The sequence below is a fragment of the Eublepharis macularius genome, chromosome 15, assembly GCF_028583425.1.
Source record: "Eublepharis macularius isolate TG4126 chromosome 15, MPM_Emac_v1.0, whole genome shotgun sequence".
Lineage (NCBI taxonomy): Eukaryota > Metazoa > Chordata > Lepidosauria > Squamata > Eublepharidae > Eublepharis > Eublepharis macularius.
The window spans coordinates 41,014,678-41,032,643 of NC_072804.1; the positions used below are offsets into that span (position 1 = coordinate 41,014,678).

At 47.4% G+C, this 17,966-nt stretch overlaps 1 protein-coding gene across 1 annotated transcript in view; it reads left to right on the top strand.

Annotated features, from left to right (window-relative positions):
• Positions 1 to 662: 662 nt before the first annotated feature.
• PTPRU (protein tyrosine phosphatase receptor type U) overlaps positions 663 to 17,966 on the top strand; it is a 386,725-nt gene continuing 369,421 nt past the window's right edge. Inside the window, exon 1 of the mRNA XM_054999127.1 lies at positions 663 to 782. Within this exon, the coding sequence (XP_054855102.1) occupies positions 710 to 782 (73 nt within the window). The 5' untranslated portion in view covers positions 663 to 709. The remainder of the gene's footprint in view (positions 783 to 17,966) is intronic.

The following is a 17,966-nucleotide window of genomic DNA, read 5'->3' on the forward strand; positions in this document are numbered from 1 at the left end:
GGGAGAACTCCTGGAAGATTTCCAGACTACAGGGATGAGATTCCCTGCAGAAATGGCTTCTTGCAAAGGAAAACTCTGTTATATACCATAGATTCGCGGTGAACTCCCTCCTCAGGTCCCCCCCTTTACAGGCTCCACCCCCCAAATCTCCAGGAATTTCTCAGGTTGGGCTTGGCAACCCTAGGGGCAGGGCATTTCCTCAGGCCTGCTGCTGTCAACCTCTTTCTCGCTCTGCAACTGAGTTTGCACGACCATTCTCAGCAAAGTCACTCCGGATTCACGCCAGTTCTGTCCCCCTTACTTTAGATGCGAGTCCCTCCGCTCCGCATTTCCTCCGTCCCTCGGGCGCTCCGTCCCGTCCTTCCGCCTTTCCACCGGCAGGAGGCAGCCTCCACCTTCCCAATCCCTGCCTCCGCCTCCCGCTCGGCCGGAGCCGCGGCGCTTTCCCCCGTTCCCTCTCGCCTTCCCTTCGCCGGCAGCCTGACGTCAGTTCGGCGCTGCTTTTTCGCCGAGGGTTTCAGTCCCGATCGGGCTGCTGCGCTTTCCGCCGGAGCGGGGGGGACGCACGGCAGGGCTTCGCCGGGCAACTTTCCACCGCGCCGGGGAGCTTCCCTCGGCCAGGATCGCGAGCGGGGACGGAGGAGGGGGAAACGACCCGGCGAGAGAACTTTCTTTTCCGGCTTGGCTTTTTCCAGCCGCCCCGTGCAACATGCGCAACGCCCGGGCGCTGATCTTCATGCTCACCTTCCAGATCTGCTCGCTGGAAAGCGAAACGCCGACAGGTCAGCAGCCGCGCGCCCCTCGCCAGCCCTCTCCAAAGGCTGGCGGTTGCATGGGGAGTCTCGTTTGGGGGGGGCGGAGGTGCCTGATACTCCCTCTCGCTTTTCTTTTCGCGCAACTCGCCTGCCTCTCCTCTCCGCTTCCTCCTGTGCAACTTCTCGGGGGGGAAGAGCCCCTTTCGGAGGCGCAGGTCGCCCTCTGGGCATTGCGGGCGCCGGGCTTGGCTGGCGTCGTTTGGGGCGTCGGGGAAAGGGACGGCGCTTTGCTCCCCGCTCCGCCGCTGGTGGGAAATGGCCCCGAGGCAGTAGAAGGGCCCTGATTCTTGCCCGACTCTCCTGGCTTCTTACGAGGCTGCAGAGATCTCCCAGGCAGCCTCGAGTGTGGCTTTCCCCCCTCTCGGCTTGCTGTGCTTCGTCGATCCTTTTTGGCTCGGGGGGAAAAGCGGCGGTGCTGGGGGAGTCCGTGTTTCCAAACAGTTTCCCAAGAAGGCTGGCAGGACAGGAGCCGAGCGTGCCTAGCAGATGTTTTGGCCCGGATATCCCCACCACCAGCCGAGCCGGGCATTCTCTCCATGTGTCCCAGTCCAGGGATGTACTTCTCGGTGACCCCCAAAGCCTGTTACTGTGCACCACACGACCCAGAGGGGGCACCCAGAGTGACATTGCAAGAGATCCCGCACGCGTTTCTCGGGTGGTGCGTTGTTTTCACTGGCGCCTCCATGCCCTCCTCTCGCCCTAAGGGTTCTCCCGGGCTGCCTGACCACTGAGCCAGGCTCATGCCTTTGGGTGCCTTCTGGGCATACCACTGGATTCCCATCTGCACTTTGCTCTTGGAAGATGGGGAACTATCAGAATTGGGGTGTTGGGGGGGGGCTAGATCTGCTGGTTAAATCCCCCCAGAATAATTCCCTCCCCAGCCTTAATGCTACCAACTTTTTGCCTTCCGCAACCCAAAGGGAGGAAGGCAGCCGCTGAGAAAGTGGCAGTGGGGGCAGCTGGATGCTCTCAGAAACAGAAACTGGGTTTTATTTCCCTGCTGGCCTTTGAGGGGGGGGGTCTTGCCCAGGTCTTTCAAACATCAGATTTATGCTGCATCCTTTCCCTGGGGGCCAGAGCTGTATTCACTACAACTGTGCTGTGTTGTTGTGGAGCAGTGAAATCCCACTCAGTCTTTTCCTAGGTTCGGTGAATGTCCTCCTTTGCAAACAAAAATATCACCCAAACGAGGCCGCAAAGGAGTTTTAAAAAAATGTTAAAAAGATAATATTTTGAATGGCATTCTGGTTTCCCATTGCACATGCAAGAGTCCAAAACCAATATGGCTTGTGTGAGGTCTTAATATATAGCTGGCAAACATTTATGAGACAAATGGGGTGGTGGTGGTGAAATGGGCATCTCCTGCATTCTTGGATTTTTAAAGATGCAGTTTACTTTGCAGCGTTTCCTGGCAAGAATTCGCTAAAGAGTAGTTTTCTTTGCTTTCTGGCTGACAAACTATTGCATTTGTGAAAGGTGGCTGGAGGGAGGAGTGCCGCTTGACCCCCCAAATGGTCTTTCTCTTGCGGGGGAAGCCTCCTTGCTTCACCCTCCTTATCACTGTGTTCTGAAAAGGGTTGTCTTTGGCAGCTCCCCTCGTGTAAACATCTGATGCTTGTCCTTTACTCTCCGCTGCTGTTGAGAGATCGGAAACAAAATGTTGCGTCTGGTGACCGAAGCTACCATGGGGGCTGGGACCAGCCGCTGAGTGCCTTGGTGCGAGCGAGTGGTTAAATCTGCCTGCATGTCCGCTCATTCCTTAGGGCATCCCGGGCTGGGGGATTGGGGTCCTTTCTGCTTCTCATTACTGGCCATGGCAGGGAGAGTTGAGCCAGATGGAGCGCGTGACTCTGGCGTGCTTTCGGGGACGGGCAGGCTTAGATGTGCTGAGCATTTTCCTGGCTGTGGCATCTTGTTGGAAGAGCAGGGAGATTTCGCAATCGAGGTGGGATGAGGTCCAAAGAAAAACGAACGATCCTCCTGTTGTTGGTTTTTTTTTTTGCTATATTCCCCTTGCTAGTTGAAGACGGAAAGTTTTGTTTTGGTTTCTCTCCATTGTATTCATTTTCTGTTTTTTTTTAAAACAATGTTCATTAGCGCTGGAGCCGGACTCTAGTTTTTAAGAGGGTCAAAAGTAGTTTGAGAAATGCTTTTTCCCCTTCGACTGGAGACACGTAACTCCTTTTTGTCCTTCTGTGGCTTATGTAAGAAGAAGCCTGCTGGATCAGATGAGCGGTCCTTCTAGTTCGGCATCCTGTTTCACATAGCGGCCAACCAGTTTGCCCTGGAGGGCCAATCAACAGGGCACGGGACAGAGGCCTTCTCCCGATGTTGCTTGCAAGCCCTGGCATTCAGAGATTGGCTGCCTCTAGACACCAGGGATCCCTTTCGTTTTCGTGGCAAGTAGCCACTGATGTACCTCTCCGTCCTGAATCCATCAAGTCCCCTTTTAAAGCCATCTTCTGGTCAAAGAGCTTTGAAATGGTCCCAACGCTTGCTTGCAATGGAACCAAATGTCTGCATCACAAGCAACAACCTGCCTTTCAAATTGCCCTCAGTTCTGTGCAAATTCAGTTGCCTCTCTCCAGTTTAAGTGGAGGCCAGTGTATGGGACTACTGCTTTCCCCTTTGCATGAAGAGATGATCCCATTTCCCCCACCCTGGCCATCTCTGAGGTGTGCCATTAAGAAACAGGACGGAGGAAAGCTGCCTAGACCCAAATTTCCTCCTGCCATCATGCTATGTAGAAGGGAGGGCCACACACCTTTGATGAAGTGCACAGTGAAGGTATGGTCTGAGGATTCTTGGGTCTTCTTGGCAACTTTAGATGCTTCTTATTCTTGCTGTGGTTCGGCAGGCCTTTTTTGCAAGTGGCTTTGGCTGATTTTGATTTAGGGGGGCATGCTTTTCTAATTTATACCATATCTTCCAGTTTCCATCTGTTCAAAACGGGCCGAATGATAAGGCTGCATTAACCTTTTTCAAGAGTGGGCTGTGATAAGCGTGTTTTTCCTCCTTTTGGTGTCTTCATGCTCAGGTCCTTTCATGAAGCGCAGCCTTTTTTGATTCATGTTTGAGAGCACACAGTGCCTGTTCTAAGGATCTTATAGGGAGCATCTGTTTCTTCCAGCATGCTTCCTGTCGCTGCTCACTCCGTCATCATAATCTTATGGGTAAATGCATCCTTTTCTGCTCAACCATTGAAGCATCCTGGGCCAACTGTTATTTCTTTGCCTTACCTTCCTTACAGGGTTGTTGTAAGGATAGAAGGGGACTATAATTTATTTTAATTAAAGTTAATTTATACTCTGTCTTTCTCCCCAGTGAGGAGTCTGGGACCCCAAGCAGTTTACATCATTCTCCTTTCCTGTATTTTATCCTCACAACAACCCAGTGAGGTAGTTTCGGCTGAGAGTATGTTGCTGGTCCAAAGTCACCCAGCAAGCTTCTATGGCAGAGTGGGGATTCAAACCCAGGTCTCACAGATCCTGGCCCGACACTCTAGCCACTATACCACATTGGCTGTCGAGCGCACCCTAAGCAGACTTAAATCCTCTTAAGTCTACTGAAGTCAATGGTCTTAGAAGGGTAAAACTCTGTCAAGTATTTTTTCAACCTTGCTCTTCTTGCAAAGAGTTCAGACGGTTGTAAGTGGTTCTCCCGTACTAACATGAGCCCCATGGCGCAGAGTGGTAAGCCGCAGTACTGCAGTCCAAGCTCTGCTCACGACCTGAGTTCGATCCTGGCGGAAGCCGGGTTTAGGTAGCCAGCTCAAGGTTGACTCAGCCTTCCATCCTTCCGAGGTCAGTAAAATGAGCATCCGGTTTCCTGGGGGTAAAGTGTAGATGACTGAGGAAGGCAATGGCAAACCACCCGTTAAAAGCCTGCCAATAAAACGTCATGATGCGACGTCCCCCCCATGGGTCAGTAATGACTCGGTGCTTGCATTGGTGCTTGCTTTACCTTTTACCTCCCATACTCCTTTTATCTTCAAAACACCCCTATGAGGTAGGCCAGAGGGAGGATGACTGATGGCCCATGGCCCACCCACTACCTCCTCCTAAGTACAGCTACACCCTTTGAAAGTCATCAAAGTCAATAGGGTATAGTTTTGCTCAGAATTGCCCTGGCAGTGAATTTTATGGCAGAGTGGAAACCTGAACATGGCTCTCTCCAGGGCTGTAAGCACTCTCCTCTCCTAAAACACACCCTAGTTTGTGATGCAACAATGCACGTTCTTTAGTTTGAACCCTTCAGAGGAAGGGCAGATTGAAAACGTAAACCATTAAAAATCCCAGCTGTGCATCCTCCACCCATCTCATGCAGTACCAGCGCAGCAGGCTCTTCCTTGGGCAACCTGAATGTTACAGATGTGTAATTGTTGCTCCAAGCGTCTCTGTTCTCGTGGACAGTTCCCACAAACCCAAACAGGAAATGAAATGCTGTTTCCATGGGACGTGTTTCATGCTTCCGAGGGCGCAGTGGGGGAAACCAGCCAAGTTCTAAATGCTCCCGGAGATGACGGATTGGCTAAAATAAACAACCCCGTGTTTCTGCTGTGATGTTCCTGGGGCTGGCGGAGATTTTAACAGAAGGTTTCCTGAGCAAATATTACTAGGATATAGGTGAGAGATTTGGTTGGGATATCAGTGGGGGGTCACTTTGGCACGGTGTCAGGATCGAAAAGAATGTGTATTCTGGAGATAATGAGAGATGGAATTACTGATTTATCCCCAAATGCTTTTCTGTATCTATGCACAGAGACCGAAGCATGTGTGATTTTATTTATTGATTCATTTTATGCCCTGCCATTCTTCCCAGTGCGGACCCAAAGCAACTTACATTGTTCTCTTCTCCTCCGTTTTTATCCTCACAACAGCCCTGTGATGTAGGTTAAGCCAAGACTGGGTGACTGGCCCAAGGTCACCCAGCAAGCTTCCATGACAGAGTGGGAATTCGAACCTGGGTCACAGATCTTAGTCCGTCACTAACCGCTATCTACACTATACTGACACTTGGTTAGTGTTCCTTGTTGCCGCTTCAAATTAAACTCTTTTGTTGCAGGACAAGATACAAGTTTGCATTGTTTTCACTTGTGTGACTTTTTAGCTCTTTAATAAAATCCTGCAAATGTTTACTTGTTTTAAACTGCAGGCAAAGTTTGCTTCTAGTCCTCAGGGTGGCAAACTAAAGCTACAGAATTTATTGGCTGATTCATTGCAAAATTTCTCGTCTGCCTTTCTCACCATCTGGGGTTGGCTGGACACGACAAATGTCATGGTGCTCAATGTGCTGAGAATTTGAATAGTTAAAAAGATAGCAGATTGACAGTCAGTTTTTCAAAAACAGGTGATATTTTACATACTTAGGTAATTAGACCCTGTTTTTGTTACCATTGAGGACCCAAAGCAGCTTACAAGGTTGTTTTCCCCTCCTCTGTTTTAATCTCACAATGTTAACTCTGTGGAGTGATCTAGGTTGAAGGAGAGTGGTCAAAGGTCACGTAAATGAGCATTCATGTCAGGATAGATATTTAAGCTCAGGTCTCCCACCCCCACCCCTTTTTTTTGCAAAATTGAATATGGTTACGTTTATACTTGGGAGCAGGGCTTTTTTTCAGGGGGAACGCGGGGGAACGGAGTTCCGGCACCTCTTGAAAATACTCGGCAATAGTGCTTGAAAATAATATGATTTCAAAGAATCCTGTGTGTTTCTTCCTCGTTTCCCTCTTGAGAGTTCCGCCACCTCTTTTCCCAGAAAAAAAACCCTGCTTGGGAATAATATTCAGAATAAGGGTACAGAGGAATATGATCACTGAATCTTCTATTTTGGGGCTGAAGATGAAGACAGTGGCTTCTTTCAGATATCTGGGCACATTGAGATTTAAATAGAAATTTATCTGTGCCGGTCACAAACTCTCCATGGTACAGTGTTTGGACTAGGATCCAGCAAGATCAAGTTCGAATCTCCACTTTACCAAGGAGGCTCGCTGGGTGATGTTGAGCCTGTTACACTCTCTCTGCCTAATCTATATTCCAGGATTATTGTCATGAGGATAAAATAGAGCAGGGGAGAAAGATGTAAGCTGCTTTGGGTATCCTTTGGAGAGAAAAGTGGGGTATGAACGACCAAATAAATCTGTGATCCTCCTGGGCAGTTCTGTGTTGCTAAATGTTGTTCAGTGTATCAGTCTTAAAACTGCTTATACTCCATTTCAGCATTTCTTCAACTATGTATTGGCTTCTGTTGGTTTTAAATCTTTGCAAATTTGCTGTTAATAGGGCCAAGCTACAAGTGACGAATGACACAGGTTGGACACTTGTCAGCTTCCCTCAAGTTTTGATGGGAAATGTAGGCATCCTGGTCTCGCAGCTTGGCTCTCCGACTGCTGTCCAATGGACTTTTCAACTGTCACTTGTCCAGCATTCTGCCAAGCTGCCTACATTTCCCATCAAAACTTGAGGGAAGCTGACAAGAGTCCAACCTGGGTCATTCGTCACTAGTAGTTCCGCCCATAGACCCTATAACATCATATCTTGAAATGTCCTTGAAATCCCCTGTTCATACACTGTGTAATCCACCTTAAGTCTTAGTGAGAAAGGTGGACTATAAGTAACATAAATAAATATTCTAAAAGTAGCCAATCTTGCTTCATATAAGGCTTTGGCAGTGAATGCTATGCCAGTTTTATGCCAGTCTGTAAAATGGGAATGATGAACCTGTCTAGTAGTTGTTGCAAGGGACCAACAGGTTAGTTATCGCAAAAACACGTTACAGATTTTTTAAAAAAAGTATAAACATGACAGGAAAATGATTTTTCCATGACATTTCTCTAAACCTTCACAGCTGCTGCAGCCCCTCCCCCTTCCATTGTGACTTTCCCCATCTTGGCACAACTTAGCTTCTAATGCGTTGCCATCTTTAGGAACTTTCTAGGATAGTTTGGTCTTAATTGGAATATCATTTGAAAAGCCACCCCCCCCCCCCGAAGTTTCCTTAAATAAAATTAGCAAGAGCAGAAGGGCTGGCTGCCCGCTAGGAAGATTGGTCGGGAAGGATTCCAAAATGACGGCCCCATGCAAAGAAGCAAATGACCTCGCTGGGGAGGTGGAAGGGAAAAGGAAAGGAATGGCGGGAGAGAGGTTTTGGTGGCTCTGTGCTCCAGCTTCCTCGGGCATTCTAAGCACTGGGGTTGGCTTGAATATTAATAGGGTCAGCCACCTTTCCAGATGTAGCCGGAACGGTGGGTGCTGTAATTAGAAGACCTGCTGAGATTTCATTCATGTATTAATGAGGATTGTCTGCGTGAATAATGACTCCGTCTTTTAAAAAATTTTGCCTTGTGCTTTTAAAACACATTTTGAAAAGTGGGCTGAAAATGCCTGAAATCTCTTCTTTAGGGTCTGGGGGATGTAAATGAAGGCCGTAGAGAGTCTTTGGGGAAGACAGGCCAAAATGAGTTACCCATTTTTGCCCAGCCCTAATGATCTGGAGCCATTTCTCTCTCCCCACCTCTAAACCGGACCCACCAGAGTATATATGCATCAGCCAAAGAAGAAATGGCTGTTAGGTAGTATAATAGTGAATTCAGCTCTGTCTTGTAGCAAACAAACAAAAAAGCTCGAACAATGGAGCCACACATACAAGTGTGGCCTATGGGTTCTTGTTTTTGATCCCTTTCCGTTTTGCAAATGGGTTCAGCACCTACGGAGAAGCAGATGTGGAACATTCTAGAGCTCAAGGCAGCGAACTGGCACTCATATCCACTCCCCTGAGAGAGGAGCTGTAGTGAGCCACATATACCTCAACGCGAGATTCTGGTAGCTTTCCTCCCTCCGTTCTCTATTGATTGCCATCTTAGCAGCTCTCTGATAATGTTCTCTTCAGCTTAGCTTCCTTACCTCAGTCAGGATTCTTTCTTTACCTTTAAGTGAACTACACCCCTTGTGTTTGGTGGCAGTTGTGGGTTCTTGCAGTTGTAGGTTCTTTGGGCCCTTCCACATCTGCAGAAGGAAGCAATCAAAGAGCCACAGCTGGTCCCTGAATTTTGACAACTCCTTCTTGAACTTTTCCAAGAAGGCTGAGAAAAATCATTTTGCTAGTGTGTGTGTTTGTGTGTGAGTGAAGGCAAGAGCACTTGCAGCCACAACTTCTGCCTAAGTCAGTCCTAGGAATGCTGTCTTCTGCAATTCCATCTCTGGTCCTCTGTTTAAGACTGTTGGTTTCTGCTCACAGAGATGGCTCAGGATAATTTTCTGCCTCAAACAGGGTGTGCCGCCAAATCCCAGTGGGACTAGTATCTCTTCAGGGACTGGCCTTGGATCTGTCTTTGCCTGCACTCTACTGGTGGCATCTCTCCAACTTGTCATGGACCTGGGTGATGGGTGCAGGCCAAGGAGACTGTAATTGGCTTCGAGTGGACATGCCTCAGCAATGTGTTAGTTGTATATCTTTGGATTGCTGCCTTAACTGGCATTTTGGGCAGTAAACTTTTCCTACTTCCTAGGTCCTAATATCAACCGCCACTGCAGTTCTCAGACCTTCTGCTTCTGAGTGTCTGCTCAACTCATCCAAGTGCCCTTGAGACCACAGGACTCGAACAAAGCTCTGGTTACAAAGTTGTATGGATTTTTGCATAGCAGTGCATTGTGCAGAAGTAGGGCTGCCAACTCTGGCTTGGGAAATTCCTGGAGATTCAGGGGGTAGAGCCTGGAGAGGGTGGAGTTTGGGGAGGAGAGGGGCCTCAGCAGGTTTTAATGCCCTACAGTCCACCTTCCAAAGAAGCTATTTTCTCCAGGGGAACTGATCTCTGTTGTCTGGTTGTCAGTTGTAATTCTGGGAGCTCTCCAGCCATCTTTTGGAGGCTAGCAAACCTATGTAGATGATGATAATAATAATATAATTTAAAAAAGGCTGTGTAAACACCAAGTCATTACTGACCCATGGGGGGACATCACATCACAACATTTTCTTGGCAGACTTTTATTACAGGGTGGTTTGCCATTGCCTTCCCCAGTCATTTACATTTTACCCCCAGGAAACTGAGTACTCATTTTACCGACCTCAGAAGGATGGAAGGCTGAGTCAACCTTGAGCCGGCTACCTGAACCCGGCTTCCACCGGGATTGAACTCAGGTCGTGAGCAGAGCTTGGACTGCAGTACTGCAGCTTACCACTCTGCGCCACAGGGCTCATGCAATAATATAATAACAACTGTGCTTATATACCACCCTCCTAGACAGATGATAACCCCAGATTGGAGAGGTGAACAAAGTCAATGTTATTATTATCCCCAAAATACAGCCGGGGAACTGCGGCTGAGAGGAGTGGCTGATCCAAGGCCACCTGCAGAGCTCATGGCAGTAGTGACATTCAAACCAGCAGAGTGCTCATTCACAACCCAACCACTTAACCACCATGCTACCTTCCAGTTTCCTGCTAGATTAGAAAGGATTGGCAGAGGCTCTTGCCTGGATCCTATGTGGCTTGAAAGCCTTGATAGGGCCAAATCAGTGCACCAGGCCACTTCCAAGGATGTACAAAACATTTTATTTTGCTGGATCTGATCTTCTCATAATCTCCAAGATTTCACAAGGGGAAAACAGGGATGCTCTTGTGTATTTCTGACATCCCTAACTGCATGAACAGACATGAAGCTGCCTTATGCTGAATCAGACCGTTGGTCTATCAAGATCGGTATTGTCTACTCAGGCTGGCAGCAGCCCAACCACTTAACCACCATGGCACCTTCCAGTTTCAGGCAGGGGTCTCAGGCAGAAGTCTTTCCTGTTACCTTCTGCCTGGTCCCTTTAATGGGAGATTCCGGGGATAGAACCTGGGAGCTTCTGCGTGCCAAGCAGAGGCCCCTCCAGTGAGCCACAGCCTCTCCTGCATACCACGGACCACTGCTCCACTTCCCTGCTTCGACTGCAAAATGCCAAAGCGCTGATCTGCCTGCTGTGAGCTATTTGCGTTTACTTTGCAATAGTATCCTTACTGACTTCTGAAGCAGGGCGTGTCGGTAAATGGATCAGAACATTTTTCTTAAGATCTTTTTGTTGTTTCAGAACGTTGAATAGAGTGCTTAATCTTACAATGAATCTGATTGTACTTTAAATAGAATAATCGCACTCAAGCTGTTCAGTAGCTTTTATTTTCTGGATAGGTGGCTAAGAAGGATATGGGAGGGAAGCGGCGTGCTGGTGTTTGATGAGGATGTGTTTACGTCCACGTGCTTTTCGAATCGAGACGCATTTTCCTCTGCTCAGAGCGCTGACTTCTGGAGACCAGCAGGAAAGACTAGAGCAACCTATACATCGAGAGGCAAACGAGGGTCCGTGTAGAACCAAATGTGGTTCATCTTTTTTTTTAAAAAGCAGATGAAATATGTAAGTTAAAATCTATTAGAGAGGTAGATGGGATGCTAGACTCGCCATCATGAAAAACAAACAAGCAAGGATTTCTGTGGGATGAGTTTTTTAGAGATGCTTTCAGAAAGAAATTATAGTCAGTTGCAAGTAATCCTAGTACGAACTGTGCACTGAAACAATCCCAGTGCACTAAAACAATCACACAGGGTGTGTTGTCATGAAACTTCGTGTGCGCCACATCATAAAAAAGAACCCTCAACAACCTGTGTTTGGGCTGCAGAAACTTTATGGGTGTGTCGAATTGTACTGTATATTTTTGGTTATGCAAATACTCTTTCTTATACTGACTCTCTGTTGATCTCTTGCTCTGAATTTTGATGTACTTTGGCTGTTTAATTAACAGAGGTTGTTGACTCCTCCTGAGTTAGAACCTGAAGAAATCTAAGGCGTGGGTATGTAAGCTAGCAAAGGTGGGATCTATTCCCCATTGGATATTGTTGTAATCCTTCACATCCTAGATTTTCTTTTCTGTTTGATAGATTAATTGCAGCAGCACAATCTCCTCCCCTGTTCCCAAGAACCTGCAGTCTGAAGGGTCCATTCTACCATCTTGGCACTCTTCTCTCCCATTTATTGGTTACATTGTTATCCCACCCCTTCCTCCAAGGAACTCAGAGCAGAGTATATATGATTTTTTTGGCCCCCATTTTATCCTCACAACAAACCTGCAAGGTAAATCAGGCTGAGAGATAATGACTTGCCCCAGATCACCTACTGAGCTACATGGCTGGAATAGGGATTAGTCCCCCAGTTCCTGTCAAACACAATTGCTCAGGGGCCTCCAAACTTTTTGAGCCTGTGAGCACCATTGGAATTTTGACACAATGTGGTGGGCGCGGCCACAAAATGGCTGCTGCAGGAGGTGGAGCCAGCCACAAAATGGCTGCCACAGCTTTCCTTCAGTCATGCAGTGAAGCTCCTTGTGCTGTGGTGGTAGCTTCTACAGAGGCAACATTTAAGAAAATCTGGACAGCCAATCAAAATTCCAATGGCCAATCAGAAGTCTTGCTGGGCAAGCCCTGCCCACTTTCTAAAAACACTTTGCAGGTGCCAGGAAATGTGTCGGTGGGTACCATGGCGCCTATGGGCACCATGGTGAAGACCCAAGTAGCCACAGGTTCTCTTGATGCACCCTCAGTGTGCAACCTGAGTGGACCGAGCTTCTATTAGTTGCTGAGACGGGGCAGATGGGTGAAGCCACAAGAAGCCTGGCTTAGTTCCTGAATAAAGCCTGCCTTGGTGGATGTGCGTGTGTGAGGTTGTGTAGATTTTTGTTTTGCCTTTAGGCAAAGCATTCCCCACCCCCATCCAAAGCCATCTTCACGCACCTGCTCTGCATCCCATTTAATTGATTTCAGCAATGGCTCCTGCCTGTAAAATTTATGAATGGAGGCCTAGCAGCAAAATAATAAATAAATGGTGCCGTAATATTGAAGAGCACTGCTAGGGAATGATGGATTGCTGGAAAATGAAGTCACCAGGCTTTGCTAGGAAAGGTTCTTTGCTGTTCAGCTGCCATCGATCTGGGTTGGAAAAAGAGTAGGTGAATGCAACACTGTCAGTGTAGTGGTTAGAGTGTCAGACTAGAATCTGGGAGACACAGGTTCACATTCTCACACTGCCACAGAAGCTTGCTAGGTGATCTCAAGTGATCTCACTCACTTTCAGCCCAACCTACCTCATAGCGTTGCTGTGAGGATAAAAAAAGAAGGGCAACCTTCACTGAGCTCCTTGGGAAGGCTGGGATAAAAAGGTGAAAGGTAACCCCAAAGGTACCCATAGTCAACACATGCTGGAGGTTTAGCATCATCATCATCATCAACATTTGATTTATATACCGCCTTTTAGGACAACTTAATGTCCACTCAGAGTGGTTTACAAAGTGTGTTATTCTCACGACAATCACTCTGTGAGGTGGGTGGGGCTGAGAGAGCTCTGGGAGAGCTGTGACTGACCCAAGGTCACCCAGCTGGCTTAAGTGGAGGACTGGGGAATCAAACTCGGTTCTCCAGATTACAGTCCGGCCACTCTTAACTGCTAGACCAAATTGATTTTCCCCCTGCTGACATCCTGCACTCCTGGTTTCCAACACGAAGTGATTTCATTGGGGCCTCTGGAGAGGACCCTGGATCATGCTGCCCGCCACCCCGCAATAGTTTTGCCGGGTCCCTGGGGGGCAAAACTGGGGAATAGGGGAGTATGGGGGTAGGGCCATACAGGGGGGTACTTAACTCTCTCTCTTGTGCTCCAGAGAGCCTTGTGTCACACCAGGAATTGTGCCACTGAGTGAAAATTGGCCCCAAACACTAAATTGGGGGGCAATTTTTACTCAGTGGGCCCCTGGCATGACCCATGTTGCATGGAAGGGAGTGTCATATTGAGTTGCAGCGCTTACAGCTGCATGCAAAGCCTGCGGCTCTTTTGTTGTGTTTGTTCATTGGTGCGAGGATCGTTAGTTTCTCATGGTAGTCTCATGGTACCTTCTTTATGTTGCGGTTTTAATTGGCTGCAAACTGCGTTGTGGACCAGCCCGGACTGAAAATCAAGATTAAAATGTTTATGTAAATAAGAAAATAAAGTAGCAGTGGTGGTTTTCAGAGGCTGGAGTTGCTGTGTCTTGCAGGGATTTTTGCATTGTGTGTCGTGGTAGCTCCACCTAGGGTGACAGTCTGGGGGTAATACCTGTCCCTGGCACACTGTAATGCTGGTCCTACTGTTAATCAGAGGGTTGTCCTTTTTGTGCAGAAATAACCTAAGAACTGGTGATGCTAGGAGTCTCACGGCATCTCTCCTCAAGGCAGTCTAGCTGTTGCAGGGACATCCAGGTGCCTCTCCTTAAGGGGAAGTATTTCTGTTGCTGGGCAGTTGCATTTCCCCAGCAAGAAACTACAGTATTTTGTTGCTGGGGGGAAAAGCTAATTGCTTTCTAATGGTATTTCTTTTGTCCAATTCACAAGTTGTCCTTCTCCGTTCCACATCCTTTCTGTATATTTGTGTGTGTCTGCATGCTTTAAAAAAAAAGGTTCATTGATCTTTTTGAGCTGCAGTCCAGCATTCTTTACCTTTTCCACCCGCTTTCTTCATTATGCCTTAGACAGGTTTTCATTTGCGTTGTTTTCCAGTCTCTGTAATCCCACTTTGTACTGTATTGTTTGTTGGAGGTTTTTGCTGTTTGATTGAATTGCTTTTCAGATTTTGTAATTTGCCTTGAGTCTCAGTGAGAAAGGCGGGCTATAAATGTAGTTAATAATAACAAGGCAAGTCAGTTTAACTTTTGGAGAGCTGAGAAGTGAAATCTGCATAATTCCAGGAGAGTCACAAAAGAGGTGGCTGCATTTGACTCTGTGGGTTACTTGTTGTGCAGACTGAGGTATAGCATTGGGAGGAGCATACTGGAGAAAAGTGGAAAATTCTGGCTGGGCTGTGCTTTTTAGCAGAATCTTCTGTTGAAAGGGGGGTAAAGGGAAATTCCATTGTGAGGCTTATCTTAAACTGGCAGCAATATGTCCATATTAGACTGTAGATGTCTGAAAGGCACATGTGTTCATGACAAATGGTGCGCGTGTGCGCCATTATGTGCTGGATTCTTCACAGTACAATTCCACTGGCTCCTATAAAGTATGACATGAACAAGAGCCTCCGGGCGTATAAGTGTCCCAAAGTCAATGGCAGAGTGTGGAACTGAAAATTCTTCATGTTCGGTGCGTTAATTGCTAAGACGGGCTGTTCTGTCACCCACACAGGCCCATGGATTGGGCTGTGGCTGTCACTCACATCTAATGCTTTCCCCTCCACTGGGTGTGTTGTCTCTTTCCTGGCGTGCCTCCTTCGAGTTTGTCTCTGAATAGATATTTATGTGCTCCCCCCCCCACACCATCCTGGATTACTAAACTCCAATAATCACATCTATAATCCACTATTGCCTGTAATGGGTTTGTAAAGAGATGGTAATGGAAGGATTTGCATCCTTGCTATTGTTTGGTGTGCGGCTGAGCCGTCAGTGATGCATGCAAGCTGGAGTTTTTGGTTTTTAAACTGGGTACTTTTCCGGTAATGGAACTGAAACTGTTCCCTCTTTGCCTGACTTTGCTCTTAATGGAGGAGATTTGTGCAAATGCCTCCTGTGGGTTGCATGTTGATTGAGGAGGGGCAACATGTGTGTGTGTATGCATGCACGTGCACTGGCAGCATGACCTCCCAAAATAGAGCATGGGCTCATGCCACAGAACTCCTGGGGTTCTGTTCTCCCTAGCTGTGTAACCTTGGCTGAGAATGCAGCCTGTTTCATTGTTGACTTTTTGACTTTGCCGAAGAGAAGGGTGAGGCTTGCTTGGTTGAGTGTGAAAGAAACAAAAACCACATAACACCTTTTTATTGGGGCCAGCTGCAAGGATGAAAGACGTTGTGCAAGCTTTTGAGCTGATCAGAACTCTTCATTAGACTAGATGTTAAAAAAAAAAAATTAAAAACGGAGGAAAAGGGCCGATTTTCCAGGTCAGGATCTTCAGGCCCTGTCTTTAGTTTCAGATGATGACAGGCTCACGGACTCTAGGGGCAAATCCACACGTCCTGGCATGTCCTGGCATCGCGGTAAACATTCGCTAAACTTCCGGAAGTATAGCATCTTTCTAGCGCGATTTCTGACTCATCACGCGATGAGTCAGAAATCATGCTAGAAAGACGCAGTACTTTCGGAAGTTTAAACGTTTACCCAGGACGTGTGAATTTGGCCTCAGTTAATTGCTATAGGTGTTAGGTTATAGCACTTGCATTCTGGGAAGAAGAATCAAACAATGGTGGGCAATCTCATTTGAAAAAAAAATAGTCCAGAAAGGTCAGAATGTCATTTAGAAAGGCCTCGAAAGCTTCACATGCAAAGTCCTTTCTGTACAGGCTAGGAAGAAGCAGTCTTGCAATTACTGTTGAAGCTGCCGGGCAAAGCCTTTAGCCTATGGGCCTCTTTAGTCTGGGGTTCCTAATGTGGCTGGGCCAGATTTCCTCCCACCTCTCCAAGGAGATCAGAATGTCTTCAGGCTGTGAAAGGAACTTGTTGAAGTGGCTTGCCTTGAGCAGGGAATGGCTGCTTGTAAAAATGTTGCTTCTGCTAAAAACCAACATGCCCTCCTTTCTCAGGAGACTCAGGACAATTTATAGGAGTTAGTTGAGTTCCTCTCCCTCCCAACTTCCTCATTTCATTTCCCTGTACTGTGATTATCTTTGTTCCCTTTTGGGGCTTAGTCTGGGAGTGGGATTTCTGACTGGGGGAATGGTGTAGGGGAAAGAGTTAATCCCTCCCCTTCTTGCAGGTACAGGGAGCAGTCATATAATTCCAGAGCCATGTATTTTGGTGAATCACAACTGGGTTCTTTGCTTTGCTGTTAACATTTGAACAGGAGAAGGAAAAGTTTTTTAAAAAATTGAGCAGGGGTCTGAAGGGTTAAACCCCCATTTCCCTGCACAGTCCTGATGCAAATTGAGGCTGCATGAGCTTGCAGGTTGTGTTTTGTGAACTGACAGATGTGTGGTCATCTGAGCACACAGAGGGCAAACAAGTGAATGACAGAGGTTATTGCTAGTCCCTGTTATTTTCCATTTATATATCCATCCCCCATCCCCCAAAGCAGCTGCTATTTCTTCTTCACTGGCTCTTCCGCCTTCCGAGCAGTGGCTACTACAACATGCAGCCGTCACTGCACACTCAATGAATGAGGGCTGGATGGTGACTTGCGGCAGTCAGAGCTGTTTGCCCTTTTAGTATCCATCAGAAGTAGAGGCAGTGGCACGCATGCTGAGGGAGGGCTGTAGTTCAGAGGCAGAGCAGCTGCTTGGCATGCAGAAGGCCCCAAGTTCAATCCCCAGCATCTCTAGTTGAAAGGACCAGGCAGTAGGTGATGTGAAAGACCTCTACCTGGGACCCTGGAGAGCTGCTGCCAGTCAGAGTAGGGAATACTGACCTTGATGGACCGATGGTTTGATTCAGTATAAGGGAGCTTCATGTGGAAGTAGTGGGCAGACCCAATCCTTCCTGGGGCCCGATGGCTTTCCTGTCAGGTTGCAGTTACTGATGTTGCTTTGTGCTAGTGATATCTGTGCTTTGCACTAGTCATATCAGTTGCTTTGCACTAGTCATACCTGTCTGACACCATCCTCGAGATCTATCTTTGAAGGGCCCTTGGACACGTCTGTGAAATATTCCCGAAAGTCAGGGTTCTGGTATCCTTGGGGCTCATATCAGAAGTAGAATCCAGGCTGCTTCATATCAGTTGTTTTACTCAAGCCCTTAAACCATTCTCCCAACAGAACACTTGGCAATTAGCAGGGTGTTGTTGTTCATTAAAAATTTGCAGTGACTGAGCGGTTGACAGATATCAATACCCTGTTTATAATATGGAAGCCCTTGGAGACCTGAGGAATATGGGGATATCTCTTTTAAGATGTTGAAAAGTTTTGCCGCAGCCAACGGTAGGAACGGCTACTATCCAAAGACAGCCTGCCTCTGAATGTGGAGGTTCCATTTTGGCCATCCTGACTAATAGCCGCTAGTGGAGCTGTTCTCCATGTCTACTCCTTCAAACTTTTCTTTTGAGGTTCCTAAAAGGATTGTTGTGGCAAATGATAAAGATTGTAAGATTGTTCAGGACCATAGCCTTCACAACTGTTTGTGTTGCATTACATACTATCTGTTACTTTAAATATGTACTCCTATATGCTACCTGTGCTT